Below are 15,593 nucleotides of genomic sequence, written 5' to 3'. Positions count from 1 at the left end.
TTCCATATTCTATAGAATTTTGGAAGATGACAACCAATGCATCCACTATTTCCATGGCTACCTCTTTTAGTACTCTGGGATGCAGATCATCAGGCCTTGGGGATTTATCGGCCTTCAGTCCCATTAGTTTCTCCAGGACTATTTTCTTACTAATAATCATTTCCTTTAATTCCTCTTGCTCACTCGATCCTTGGTTCCTTAGCATTTCTGGGACATTATTTGTGTCCTCTTCCATGAAGCAGAACCGAAGTATTTATTTAATTTTTCTGGCATTTCCTTGTTCCCCAATATAAATTGTCCCATTTCTGTCTGTAAAGGACCTACATTTGTCTTCACTAACCTTTTTTCTTTTGATGTACTTGTAGAAACTTTTGCAGTCGGTTTTTATGTTGCTTGCAAATTTACTCTCGTACTCTATTTTTCCCCTCTTAATCAATCTCTTGGTCCTTTTTTGCTGAATTCTAAACTCTTCCCAATCCTCAGGCTTGCTACTTTTTCTGGCAACTTTGTATAACTCCTCTTTGGATCTGATACTATCCTTAATTTATTTTGTTAGCCATGTTTGGGCCACTTTTCCTTTTGTGTTTTTACGCCAGAAAGGAATGTATAACTGTTGCAATTCATGCATTCGTTCCTTAAATGTTAGCCATTGCCTATCCATCGTCATGCCTTTTAATGAATCTTCCCAATCTATCATAGCCAATTCATTGCTCATACCTTCGTAGTTTCCTTTGTTTAGATTTAGGACCCTAGTTTCAGATTGAATAAAGAATTCAATCATGTTATGGTCACTCTTCCCTAAAGCACACCGCACAACAAGGCTGTTAACTAACCCCTTCTCATTACACAATACCCAATCTGGGATAGCCTATTCCCTAGTAGGCTCCTCAACATACTGGTCTAAAAAACATCTCGTACACACTCCAGGAATTAATCTGCACAGTATTATTACTAATTTGGTTTGGCCAGTCTATATGTAGATTAAAGTCACCTACGATTACTGTAGTGCCCTTGCTACATGCATCTCTAATTTCCTGTTTGATGCTGTCCCCTACACTACCACTACTGTTTGAAGGCCTATAGACAACTCCCACCAATGTTTTCTGCCCCATGGTGCTCCTTAGCTCCACCCAGACTGATTCAACATCTTGATTTTCTGAGCCAATATCCTTTCTCACTATTGCTCTGTCACTGTATAACACTGAGGTACAGTACTGGTGGGTACAGGTCTATCACTGTATAACACTGTGATACAGTACTGGTGGGTACAGGTCTGTCACTGTATAACACTGGGGTACAGTACTGGTGGGTACAGGTCTGTCACTGTATAACACTGGGGTACAGTACTGGTGGATACAGGTCTATCACTGTATAACACTGGAGTACAGTACTGGTGGGTACAGGTCTGTCACTGTATAACACTGGGGTACAGTACTGGTGGGTACAGGTCTGTCACTGTATAACACTGGGGTACAGCACTGGTGGGTACAGGTCTATCACTGTATAACACTGGGATACAGTACTGGTGGGTACAGGTCTGTCACTGTATAACACTGGGGTACAGTACTGGTGGGTACAGGTCTGTCACTGTATAACACTGGGGTACAGTACTGGTGGGTACAGGTCTATCACTGTATAACACTGGAGTACAGTACTGGTGGGTACAGGTCTATCACTGTATAACACTGGGGTACAGTACTGGTGGGTACAGGTCTGTCACTGTATAACACTGGGGTACAGTACTGGTGGGTACAGGTCTGTCACTGTATAACACTGGGGTACAGTACTGGTGGGTACAGGTCTGTCACTGTCTAACACTGGGGTACAGTCCTGGTGGGTACAGGTCTGTCACTGTATAACACTGGGGTACAGTACTGGTGGGTACAGGTCTGTCACTGTCTAACACTGGGGTACAGTCCTGGTGGGTACAGGTCTGTCACTGTATAACACTGGGGTACAGTCCTGGTGGGTACAGGTCTGTCACTGTCTAACACTGGGGTACAGTCCTGGTGGGTACAAAGTAGAGTACAGTTAAGCTTTGAAAGTTTGGAGCTACAGGGTGAGATTTACCCTGTCAGTATGAAGGTATTGGAAAGTTGAGAACATAAGAAATAGGAGCAGGAGTCGGCCATTCGGCCCCTCGAGCCTGTTCAACCCTTTCAATAAGATCGTGGCTGATCTTCGACCTCAACTCCACTTTCCTGCACTGTCTCCATATCCCTCGATTCCTCTAGAGTTCAAAAATCTATCGATCTCAGCCTGGAATATACCCAAAGACTCAGCCTCCACAACCCTCTGGGGCAGAGAATTCCAAAGATTCACCCCCCTCTGAGTGAAGAAATTCCTCTTCATCTCAGTCCTAAATGGCCGACCCCTTATCCTGAGACTGTGACCCCTGGTTCTAGACTCTCCAGCCCGGGGGGAAACATCCTCTCTGCATCTACCCCGTCAATCCCCTGTCGATATCTTGTATGTTTCAATGAGATCACCTCTCATTTCTCTAAACTCCAGACAGTATAGGCCCAACCTGTGCAAGTCTGTGGGTGGAAACACATTGCTGAATCAGGCCCAATCTGATCAGGGGGGTTCTGACCATTGTGGTGGGCAGTTTGTGCCCAATGTTGCGATGGGGGCTTCACCCCACCAAACTCTCCTACCCCGGTGCTGAAAGGGGAGATCTACCCCACTATATCACGGCACATGGGGGATGGATACCTTCACAAAGAATTCTTTCATTAAATTGCAATAAAAACAGAAAATGCTGGAAATCTCAGCGGGTTGGGCAGCATCTGTGGAGAGAGAAACAGAGTTAACATTTTGGGTCGGTGACCCTTGCTCAGAACTGGAAAAGTTTGAGATGTAACAGATTCTTGAGACAAAAGAGATGCTAAAAGGGATCTTAAATCTCTCCTGCGTGCCACCCTATCACAGACCTTCCCTTCTGTTCTTTCGTCCCCTCCCCCTTTCACCACTCCTGCACGTCATGGCATGGACAATGTACAGAAGACACCTCAAGTCACTGGAGATATATCACCAACGATGTCTCTGCAAGATCCTGCAAATCCCCTGGGAGGGCAGATGCACCAACATCAATGTCCTCGCCCAGGCTAACATCCCCAGTATTGAAGCACTGACCACACTCGATCAGCTTCGCTGGGCAGGCCACATAGTTCGCTTGCCAGACACGAGACTCCCTAAGCAAGTGCTTTATGCGGAGCTCCTTCATGGTAAACGAGCCAAAGGTGGGCAGCGGAAACGTTACAAGGACACCCTCAAAGCCCCCCTGGTAAAGTGTGACATCACCACTGACACCTGGGAGACCCTGGCCGAAGACCGCCCTAGGTGGAGAAAGTGCATCCGGGAGGGCGTTGAGCTTTTCGAATCTCGACGCTGAGAGCGTGAAGAGGTCAAACGCAGGCAGCGGAAGGAGCGTGCGGCAAACCAGTCCCACCCACCCCTACCCTCAACGACTATCTGTCCCACCTGTGACAGAGTTTGTGGCTCTCATATTGGACTGTTCAGCCACCAAAGAACTCACTTCAGGAGTGGAAGCAAGTCTTCCTCGATTCTGAGGGACTGCCTCTGATGATGATGATGACTTCCTTAAGAATCTGCTACATCTCAAAATTTGCCAGTTGTGACCTGAAACGTTAACTCTGTTTCTCTCTTCACAGACGCTGCCTGACCTGCTGAGATTTGCAGCATTCTCCGTTTGCCTTTCAGATTCCAGCATCCGCAGTATCTGGCTGAGGTTTTCGTTAAACGACGACTGGTTTCTGTTAAGGATTTGGGAATTGACAGTAAGTTTACCCGCAGAGGAAAATATATCCCAGTTCTTCATTCATAAACACTACTCCTGCTCCTCATTGTTCTGCAAGAGGTTCTCTTTATTGTGGCTTTCCGATCTCTCGATTCTTTCCCCTTGTAGACGATTCGGCGGGATTTGGATGTGTCGATGAAGAACTTGGTGGAACTGCATCAACATCAAGGTGAAAGAAAGAATAAGACAGCTAGTAATAACCCACTGCAGAAAACAATAGTGAGTAATTTTGTACTTGCTGTATAGGGGGAAGTATTGTGCAGAATCACGTAGAACGTACAACACAGGCACAGGCCACTTGTCCGTGCCAGTGTTTATGCTCCACACGAGGTCCCTCCCACCCCTCTTCATCTCACCCTCTCTGCACTTTTATTCTTATCCGCTCCTGGGACGTGGGCGTCGCTGGCAAAGCCGGCATTTATTGCCCATCCCTAATTGCCCCTTGAGAAGGTGGTGGTGAGCCGCCTTCTTGAACTGCTGCAGTCCGTATGGTGAAGGTGCTCCCACAGTGCTGTTAGGGAGGGAGTTCCAGGATTTTGACCCAGAACTATTAACATACTAAATATACTTTTATTTTTTCCCTCGTGTACTTATTAAGCTTGCGCTTAAAAGAAACCAGTCCATCGCATTTGGGAGAGAGATGAGGTGTTAAGATTTCGAGGGCACACCCTAAACATGAATCTGCCTTTTCTCTTCAGAAATACTGCTGGACCTGCTGTGTGTTGCCAGCAATTTCTGCTTTCGAAGCTCCAATTTGCAGTACATGCCATTTTTTTAAAAATCTTTAATTCATGACTTGATTAGTATCAACCATGACTCACTGGGAGCAGTCCAGCCTCTGAGTCAGAAGGTCGTGATTTCAAGTTCCCACTCCAGAGACTTACAAAGTACTTACAGCCCAGAAACAGGACAATCGGCCCAACTGGTCCATACCGATGATTATACTTCACCCGAGCCTAGACTTGAGCACAAAATCCAGGCTGACACTCCAGTTCAGTGCTGGTGGAGTGCTGCACTGTCGGAGGGTCAGTACTGAGGGAGTGCTGCATTGTCGGAGAGGCAGTACTGAGGGAGTGCCGCACTGTCGGAGGGCCAGTACTGAGGGAGCGCTGCACTGTCGGAGGGTCAGTACGGAGGGAGTGCCGCACTGTCGGAGGGGCAATACTGAGGGATCGCCGCACTGTCGGAGAGGCAGTACAGTGGGAGCGCCGCACTGTCGGAGGGGCAGTACTGATGGAGTGCCGCACTGTCAGAGGGGCAGTACTGAGGCAGCGCCGCACTGTCGGAGGGGCAGTACTGAGGGAGCGCCGCACTGTCGGAGGGGCAGCACTGAGGGAGTGCCGCACTGTCGGAGAGGCAGTGCTGAGGGAGTGCCGCACTGTCAGAGGGGCAGTACTGAGGGAGCGCTGCACTGTCGGAGGGGCAGTGCTGAGGGAGAGCCGCACTGTCGGAGGGGCAGTATTGAGGGAGTGCCGTACTGTCGGAGGGGCAGTGCTGAGGGAGTGCCGCACTGTCGGAGGGGCAGTACTGAGGGAGCTCCGCACTGTCGGAGGGGCAGTACGGAGGGAGCGCCGCACTGCCAGAGGGGCCGTCTTTCGGATGAAACGTTAAACCGAGGCCCCGCCTGCCATCATCACGTGGACGTCAGAGATCCCATGGCGCCATTTGAAGGCGAATTCTCCCCGGTGTCCCGGCCAATATTTATAAATGCAAGTATTTATTTTGATCATTTTTTACATCATCTCCTCCAGAGTTGAGTCGAAGATTGGATCAGCCATGATCTTATTGAATGGCAGAGCAGGCTCGAGGGGCCGAATGGCCGACTCCTGCTCCTATTTCTTATGTTCTTATGCTGTTGCCATTACCATATTGCGTAACAATCAAGACAACAGTCCTGAATTTGTGGTCTTTATGGCGGTGCACTCTCAGAGTTCGCCATCATTTCGCCTTCGAAACTGACGGCAACTCCGGGATTTGGCGCAAGCGTGCGCAGAAATCGCGGAGTTGGGGTCTGTCAACCACAGCTCTGAAACTGGCTGCGCTGTTCCCCCGCCCTCACTGCACCCCCCCCCCCCGCCCTGCCCCACACACCTGCGCTTCCCCCCCCGGCCCCCGGCCCCGCCCCGCCCCGCCCCACACATGCACAGAACTGGCAATCAGTGGAATCTTGTAAATCATTGAGACTGACAAAAACTTTGGTTCTTCAGCAGTAAGCACGCTGTTAAATTATTCTGCTGAGGTACCTCTGTATCCCTTTAATGCCACATAGATTGATTGTCAACAAAATGGAGCCTCGGGCCAATCAGTGTTTAATTGTTTGGCGTGGTCAATCAGAGTGTAATTGTTTGGCGTGGTCAATCAGAGTGTAATTGTTTGGTGTGGTCAATCAGAGTTTAATTGTTTGGTGTGGTCAGTCAGAATATGTTTTAAATGTGAGAAACTTTTAAATGTTGGTGTTCCAGAGATACTTGGGGGTCCTTGTGCATGAAACACAGAAAGTGAGCATGCAGGTACAGCAAGCAATAAGGAAGGCAAATGGCATGTTGGAGTATAAGAGTAAGGAAGTCTTGCTACAATTGTACAGGGCCCTGGTGAGGCCATGCCTGGAGTTCTGCGAACAGGTTTGATCTCCTTATTTAAGGAAGGATATACTTGCCTTGGAGGCGGTACAACAGAGGTTCACTAGATTGATTCCTGGGATGAGAGGGCTGTCCTATGATGAGAAATTGTGTTGAATGGGCCTATACTCTTTAGAAGAATGAGAGGTGAGCTCATTGAAACATACAAGATTCTGAGGGGGATTGACAGGGTAGATGCTGAGAGGTTGTTTCCACCGGTCTAGAACCAGGGGTCACCGTCTCATGATAAGGGGTCGACCATTTAGGACTGAGATGAGGAGGAATTTCTTCACTCAGAGGGAGGTGAATCTTTGGAATTCTCTGCCCCAGTGGGCCGTGAATACTGAGTCTCTGAATATATTCCAGGCTGAGTTCGATAGATTTTTGGAGTCCAGGGGAATCGAGGGATATGGGGATCGGGCGGGAAAATGAGTTGAGGTCGATGATCAACCGTGATCTTATTGAATGATGGAGCAGACTTCTGCTCCTATTTCTTATGTTCTCCTGAATTGTTTGGTGAGGTCAATCAGAGTTGAATTGTTCTTCAGGCTTTCAGTCAGAATCTGGGATCAAACATTTGGCTTTTTCAGAACAGTTTATTTTCTATGGCTATTTCTTAAGCCGTAAGCCACAGTCAATTCCAGACACCTGTGTTAAAAACATGATTTTCGGAGAGGCTTTCAAAGGGTGCGGGATCATGCCTGAGCAAAGAGAGGCAAAGCAGAATTTGCTGGAAATAGACAGCAAAGAAAAAAGATAGGACTTGCATTTCTATAGCGCCTTTCACAACTTCAGGACTTTCTTGCAGCCGATGAAGTACTTTTGGAGTGTAGTCATTCTTGTAATGTGGGAAACGTGGCAGCCAATTTGCGCACAGCAAACTCCCACAAACAGCACTGTGATAATGACCAGATAATCTGTTTTCGTTGTGTTGATTCAGGGATAAATATTGGCCAGGACACTGGGAATAACGCCCCTGCCCTTCAAAGAGTGCCATGGGATCTTTTACGTCCACTGAAGAGGGCATACAGGGCCTCGTTTTAACATCTTATCCCAAAGGTGCCTCCGACAGTGCGGCACTCCCTCAGTACTACCCCTCCGACAGTGCAGCACTCCCTCAGTACTGCCCCTCCGTCAGTGCAACACCCACTCAGTACTGCCCCTCAGACAAAGCAACGCTCGCTCAGTACTGCCCCTCCGACAGAGCAACACTCCCTCAATGCTACTTCTCCGACAGTGCAGCGCTCCCTCAGTACTGCCCCTCCGACAGTGCAGCGCTCCCTCAGCGCTGCCCCTCCAACAGTGCGGCACTCCCTCAGCACTGCCCCTCCAACAGTGCAGCACTCCCTCAGCACTGCCCCTCCGACAGTACAGCACTCTCTCAGCACTGCCCCTCCGACAGTGCAGCACCCCCTCAGCACTGCCCCTCCGACAGTGCAGCACCCCCTCAGCACTGCCCCTCCGACAGTGCAGCACCCCCTCAGCACTGCATTGGGAGTGTCAGTCTGGATTATGTGCTGAACTTTCTCAGAGCGGGACTTGAACCAGCAACCTTCTGACTCAGAGGCGAGAGTGCAGAGCCATGGCTGGCAAAGCCATTCAGTCAGTATCTATTAAGAATCATAGAAATTGCAGCACAGAAGGAGGCCATTCGGCCCATCATGTCCGCACCGGACAACACCAGAGCTATCCAGCCTAATCCCACTTTCCAGCTCTTGGTCCGTAGCCCTGTAGGTTACGGCACTTCAAGTGCACATCCAAGTACTTTTTAAATGTGGTGAGGGTTTCTGCCTCTACCACCCTTTCAGGCCGTGAGTTCCAGACCCCCAGCACCCTCCGCTTGAAGAAGCTTCCCCTCAAATCCCCTCTAAACCTTATATCAATTACGTTAAATTTATAGCCCCTGGTTGTTGACCTCTCTGCTAAGGAGACTAGGTCCTTCCTATTCACCCTATCTAGGCCCTCATAATTTTATACACCTCAATGAGGTCTCCCCTCACCCTCCTCTGTTCGTAGGAAAACAAACCCAGCCTATCCAATCTGTCCTCGTAGCGAAGATTCTCCACTCCCAGCAACATCCTCGTAAATCTCTTCTGTACCTCTCCTGTAATGCGGTGACCAGAACTGCACGCAGTACTCCAGCTGTGGTCTAACCAGTGTTTTATACAGTTCAAGCATAACCTCCCTGCTCTTGTATTCTATGCCTCGGCTAATAAAAGCAAGCATTCCGTATGCCTTCTTAACCACCTTATCTACCTGGCCTGCTACCTTCAGGAATCTGTGGACCAGCACTCCAAGGTCCCTCTGTTCATCTACACTTCTCGGTGTCCTACCATTTAATGTGTATTCCCTTTCCTTATTAGCCCTCCCCAAATGCATTACCTCACACTTCTCCGGATGAAATTCCATTTGCCACTGTTCTGCCCACCTGACCAGTCCATTGGTATCTTCCTGCAATCCACAGCTTTTTCATTATCACCCTCCCAGCTGATTTTTAATATCATGTGCAAACTTCTTAATCATACCCTCTATATTCAAGTCTAGATCATTGATGCTTACCACAAAAAGCAAGAGACCCAGTACTGAGCCCTGCGGAACCCCACTGGAAACATCCTTCCAGTCACAAAAACACCCATCAACCATTACCCTTTGCTTCCTACCTCTGAGCCAATTTTGGATCCAACTTGCCACTTTGCCCTGGATCACATGGGCTTTTACTTTCGTGACCAGACTGCCATATGGGACCTTAACAAAAGCTTTGCTAAATTCCATATACACTACATCATACACACTGCCCTCATCAACCCTCCTGGTTACCTCCTCGAAAAATTCAATCAAGTTAGTCAGACACGACCTTCCCTTAACAAATCCATGCTGACTGTCCTTGATTAATCCACGTCTTTCTAAATGAAGATTTATCCGGTTCATCAGAATTTTTTCCAATAATTTTCCCACCACCGAGGTTAGGCTGACTGGCCTGTAATTACTCGATTTATCCCTTTCTTCCTTCTTAAACAAAGGTGCAATATTAGCAGTCCTCCAGTCCTCTGGCACCGCACTCTGAAGCCAGAGAGGATTGGAAAATGATGGTCACAGCCTCTGCTAGTTCCTTTTTTGCTTCGCTTAACAGCCTGGGATACATTTCATCCGGGCCTGGGGACTTCTTGACTTTCAAAGCTGCTAAACCTCTAACACCTCCTCTCTCTGTTTATTTCATCTAATATTTCACACTCCTCCTCCTCGACAGCAGTGTCTGCTTCTCCCCTCTCTTTTGTGAAAACAGACATAAGAATACATAAGAATTAGCCCCTCGAGCCTGCTCCGCCATTCAAAAAGATCATGGCTGATCTGGCCGTGGACTCAGCTCCACTTACCCGCCCGCTCCCCATAACCCTTAATTCCCTTATTGGTTAAAAATCTATCTATCTGTGATTTGAATACATTCAATGAGCTAGCCTCAACTGCTTCCTTGGGCAGAGAATTCCACAGATTCACAACCCTCTGGGAGAAGAAATTCCTTCTCAACTCAGTTTTAAATTGGCTCCCCCGTATTTTGAGGCTGTGCCCCCTAGTTCTAGTCTCCCCGACCAGTGGAAATAACCTCTCTGCCTCTATCTTGTCTATCCCTTTCATTATTTTAAATGTTTCTATAAGATCACCCCTCATCCTTCTGAACTCCAACGAGTAAAGACCCAGTCTACTCAATCTATCATCATAAGGTAACCCCCTCATCTCCGGTATCAGCCTAGTGAATCGTCTCTGTACCCCCTCCAAAGCTAGTATATCCTTCCTTAAGTAAGGTGACCAAAACTGCACGCAGTACTCCAGGTGCGGCCTCACCAATACCCTGTACAGTTGCAGCAGGACCTCCCTGCTTTTGTACTCCATCCCTCTCGCATTGAAGGCCAACATTCCATTCGCCTTCCTGATTACCTGCTGCACCTGCAAACTAACTTTTTGGGATTCATGCACAAGGACCCCCAGGTCCCTCTGCACCGCAGCATGTTGTAATTTCTCCCCATTCAAATAATATTCCCTTTTACTGTTTTCTTTTCCAAGGTGGATGACATCACATTTTCCTACATTGTATTCCATCTGCCAAATCTTAGCCCATTCACTTAACTTATCTAAATCTCTTTGCAGCCTCTCTGTGTCCTCTACACAACCTGCTTTCCCACTAATCTTTGTGTCATCTGCAAATTTTATTACACTACACTCTGTCCCCTCTTCCAGGTCATCTATGTATATTGTAAACAGTTGTGGTCCCAGCACCGATCCCTGTGGCACATCACTAACCACCGATTTCCAACCCGAAAAGGACCCATTTAACCCGACTCTCTACTTTCTGTTAGCCAGCCAATTCTCTATCCATGCTAATACATTTCCGCTGACTCCGCGTACCTTTATCTTCTGCAGTAACCTTTTGTGTGGCACCTTATCGAATGCCTTTTTGAAATCTAAATACACCACATCCATCGGTACACCTCTATCCACCATGCTCGTTATATCTTCAAAGAATTCCAGTAAATTAGTTAAACATGATTTCCCTTCATGAATCTATGTTGCGTCTGCTTGATTGCACTATTCTTATCTATATGTCCCGCTATTTCTTCCTTAATGATAGCTTCAAGCATTTTCCCCACTACAGATGTTAAACTAACCGGCCTGTAGTTACCTGCCTTTTGTCTGCCCCCTTTTTTAAACAGAGGCGTTACATTAGCTGCTTTCCAATCCACTGGTACCTCCCCAGAGTCCAGAGAATTTTGGTAGATTATAACCAATGCATCTGCTATAACTTCTGCCATCTCTTTTAATACCCTGGGATGCATTTCATCAGGACCAGGGGACTTGTCTACCTTGAGTCCCATTAGCCTGTCCAGCACTACCCCCCTCGTGATAGTGATTGTCTCAAGGTCCTCCCTTCCCACATTCCCGTGACCAGCAATTTTTGGCATGGTTTTTGTGTCTTCCACTGTGAAGACCGAAGCAAAATAATTGTTTAAGGTCTCAGCCATTTCCACATTTCCCATTACTAAATCCCCCTTCTCATCTTCTAAAGGACCAACATTTACTTTAGTCACTCTTTTCTTTTTTATATGAAGGTAAAAGCTTTTACTATCTGTTTTTATGTTTTGCGCAAGTTTACTTTTGTAATCTATCTTTCCTTTCTTTATTGCTTTCTTAGTCATACTTTGCTGTCGTTTAAAATTTTCCAAATCTTCTAGTTTCCCACTAACCTTGGCTTCCTTATATGCATTGGTTTTTAATTTGATACTCTCCTTTAGAAACATAGAAAATAGGTGCAGGAGCAGGCCATTCGGCCCTTCTAGCCTGCACTGCCATTCAATGAGTTCATGGCTGAACATGCAACTTCAGTACCCCCTTCCTGCTTTCTCGTCATACCCCTTGATCCCCCTAGTAGTCAGGACTACATCTAACTCCTTTTTGAATATATTTAGTGAATTGGCCTCAACAACTTTCTGTGGTAGAGAATTCCACAGGTTCACCACTCTCTGGGTGAAGAAGTCTCTCCTCATCTCGGTCCTAAATGGCTTACCCCTTATCCTTAGACTGTGACCCCTGGTTCTGGACTTCCCCAACATTGGGAACATTCTTCCTGCATCTAACCTGTCCAAACCCATCAGAATTTTAATGTTTCTATGAGGTCCCCTCTCATTCTTCTGAACTCCAGTGAATACAAGCCCAGTTAACCCAGTCTTTCTTGAAAGGTCAGTCCCGCCATCCTGGGAATCAGTCTGGTGAACCTTCGCTGCACTCCCTCAATAGCAAGAATGTCCTTCCTCAGGTTAGGAGACCAAAACTGTACACAATACTCCAGGTGTGGCCTCACCAAGGCCCTGTACAACTGTAGCAACACCTCCCTGCCCCTGTACTCAAATCCCCTCGCTATGAAGGCCAACATGCCATTTGTTTTCTTAACCACCTGCTGTACCTGCATGCCAACCTTCAATGACTGATGTACCATGACACCCAGGTCTCGTTGCACCTCCCCTTTTCCTAATCTGTCACCATTCAGATAATAGTCTGTCTCTCTGTTTTTACCACCAAAGTGGATAACCTCACATTTATCCACATTATACTTCATCTGCCATGCATTTGCCCACTCACCTAACCTATCCAAGTCACTCTGCAGCCTCATAGCATCCTCCTCGCAGCTTGCACTGCCACCCAACTTAGTGTCATCCGCAAATTTGGAGATACTACATTTAATCCCCTCGAATAAATCATTAATATACAGTGTAAACAGCTGGGGCCCCAGCACAGAACCTTGCGGTACCCCACGAGTCACCGTCTGCCATTCTGAAACGTACCCATTTACTCCTACTCTTTGCTTCCTGTCTGACAACCAGTTCTCAATCCATGTCAGCACGCTACCCCCAATCCCATGTGCTTTAACTTTGCACATTAATCTCTTGTGTGGGACCTTGTCGAAAGCCTTCTGAAAGTCAAAATATACCACATCAACTGGTTCTCACTTGTCCACTCTACTGGAAACATCCTTGGTTATCCACGGCTGGTTATCCCTTCTCTTACCGCCCTTCTTTTTCACTGGAATATATTTTTGTTGAGCACTATGAAAGAGCTCCTTAAAAGTCCTCCACTGTTCCTCAATTGTGCCACCGTTTAGTCTATGTTCCCAGTCTACTTTAGCTAACTCTGCCCTCATCCCACTGTAGTCCCCTTTGTTTAAGCATAGTACGCTCGTTTGAGACACTACTTCCTCACCCTCAATCTGTATTACAAATTCAACCATACTGTGATCACTCATTCCGAGAGGATCTTTTACTCGCAATATATTAATTAAGAACCCTACCCATATCTTCCGCCTCCACACACAGATTACCCTCATGGTCTCTAATAGGCCCTACCCTTTGTTTAGTTATCCTATTACTCTTAATATATTTTAAAACATCTTGGGGTTTTCCTTGATTTTACTTGCCAAGAATTTTTCATGCTCTATCTTTGCTTTCCTAATATCCTTTTTAATTTCAGCCCTGCACTTTCCATACTTCTCTAAAGATTCTGCAGCATTTAGCCCTTGGTATCTGTCATAAGCCTCCCTGTTTTTCTTTATCCTACCCTGTATGTCCCTAGACATCTAGGGGGGGCTCTAGATTTGTTAGTCCCACCCTTTTTCTTTAAGGGAACATACTCGTTCTGAACCCTCCGGATCTCCTCCTTGAATGCCTCCCACTGCTCTGACACTGATTTACCTTCAAGTAGCTGTTTCCAGTTCACTATGGCCAAATCACCTCTCAGCTTAGCAAAGTTGGCTTTTCCCCAATTTAGAACTTTTATTCCTGCTCTATCCTTGCCCTTTTCCATAAGTACCTTAAATCTAACTGAATTATGGTCACTAGCACCTAAGTGCCCTCCCACTGATACCCCTTCCACCTGCCCAGCTTCATTCCCCAAAACTAAATCCAGAACTGCCCCCTCCCTTGTTGGGCTTGCTATATACTGGCTAAAAAAGTTCCCTTGAATGCATTTTAGGAATTCCTCACCCTTTATACCTGTCACACTAATTTTGTCCCAGTTACTATTAGGATAGTTGAAATCCCCTACTATTACTGCCCTATAGGTTTTGCACTTCTCAGAAATGTTCTACATATTTGCTCTTCTATCTCCCTCCCACTGTTTGGGGGTCTATAATACACGCCCAGCAGTGTGATCAGCCTTTTTTTGTTTTTCAGTTCGACCCATATGGCTTCATTTGATCATCCCTCCTCACAGCTGCAATAAATTCTTTAATCAATACCACAACCCCACACCCCCCTCCTTTTTTATCCCCCCTCTCTATCCCGTCTGAAAATCCTGTAACCAGGAATGTTGAGCTGCCATACTTGCCCCTCTTTTAGCCATGTCTCTGTAATAGCTATAATAATTAAGAGATGAATGTTTGGTCGTGAATACAATTTATCTACACACTTTATCGTGCCACCTCTGTCTGTTTTCAGAGGATTTCCTGGAAGTGGTTAATCGGAGGGGTGGTTGTTGCCCTCGGGGGTGCAGCTGCCAGTGCACGCCTCTCTAACTGGAAATAGACCCCCTCGGGATTTGACAAGGACTTCAGTTACTGCACAGTTATATCCGATTTTCTTTCACAATGACAGAAACTATCGAACGAATGCTTTGAACGTATTGAACCTCCTGCAAGACCACAACATACATTATAGAGACATACACAGCTCCTTACTTAGGAATAAATAGCAATAAGTTAAGGCGGCTGGTCCCGATAGGATCAACAGAATTTCAAAAGTAGCAGGAACTGCACAAGAGAAGCTGATAAATCTTGAAAAGGCCAACAGTGTAGTTTTGAATTCGGTTTGATGCATGTATTGCATCACAGAAACTGTTGTATCCTTGAAGCTGGATTTCAAATTAAAAACATTTTTATCCTTCAGTTCTGTCATGGTCATGTAATGTTCTCAGCGCTCACTGTGGGCCTCGCTGCAAACCTGGGTCTCAGTCGTGCCAAGTGTAAAGTATTTAGTTGGGTCAGGCTCTGTAATGTATTTGCTTCATGGGTTCTTTGCTTAAGAATTCACAGCAACACATTGCTATTAAGAACCAGTTGGTTTATTAGCAAAGGTTTAACAATTAAACTACACATTACCGGTTCATCCACCAGGCTCACAACCATCTGCCTCATCGTGAATCCCCCGAACCCAACTGGCTGGGGTTTTATTGAGTCTTGTGAACATCATGTGACTGGCTAAGCCCCTCCCAACTCAACAGCTCTACAACTATTTTACTGTAACATTAAATCAAGCGCCCCCTTTTGGTAAGGGCACTAGAACCCACACATTTTCAAATGAAACTTTAAAGGAAACTTAAATCAAATTAAAATTTGGTTGCCGGGGGTGATGATGCACTCCAGTCCCTCCGGTGTCCACCTCTCGCGGAAGGCCGCGAGCGTACCGGTGGACACCGCGTGCTCCATCTCCAGGGACACCCCGGCGCGAACGTAACCGCGGAAGAGAGGCAGGCAGTCGGGCTGAACGACCCCCTCGACCGCCCGCTGCCTGGACCGGCTGATGGCCCCCTTGGCCAGGCCCAGGAGCAGTCCTACGAGGAGGCCCTCGGACCTACCCGCTCCCCTCCGCACAGGGTGCCCAAAGATCAGGAGTGTG

General features: G+C 47.0%; 1 protein-coding gene across 1 annotated transcript in view; it reads left to right on the top strand.

Moving 5' to 3' along the window:
• The window catches only part of LOC139268331 (peptidyl-prolyl cis-trans isomerase FKBP8-like), a 32,607-nt gene extending 17,817 nt beyond the window's left edge, over window positions 1-14,790 (top strand). The window contains exons 5-7 of the mRNA XM_070886409.1: window positions 3,675-3,800; window positions 3,929-4,039; window positions 14,418-14,790. Coding sequence (XP_070742510.1) covers window positions 3,675-3,800; window positions 3,929-4,039; window positions 14,418-14,504 — 324 coding nt within the window. The 3' untranslated portion in view covers window positions 14,505-14,790. The remainder of the gene's footprint in view (window positions 1-3,674; window positions 3,801-3,928; window positions 4,040-14,417) is intronic.
• Window positions 14,791-15,593: the final 803 nt, after the last annotated feature.

The sequence above is a fragment of the Pristiophorus japonicus genome, chromosome 8, assembly GCF_044704955.1.
Source record: "Pristiophorus japonicus isolate sPriJap1 chromosome 8, sPriJap1.hap1, whole genome shotgun sequence".
Lineage (NCBI taxonomy): Eukaryota > Metazoa > Chordata > Chondrichthyes > Pristiophoridae > Pristiophorus > Pristiophorus japonicus.
Note: the sequence above shows the minus strand (reverse complement) of the source record. Positions and strands in the feature narration are given on the sequence as shown.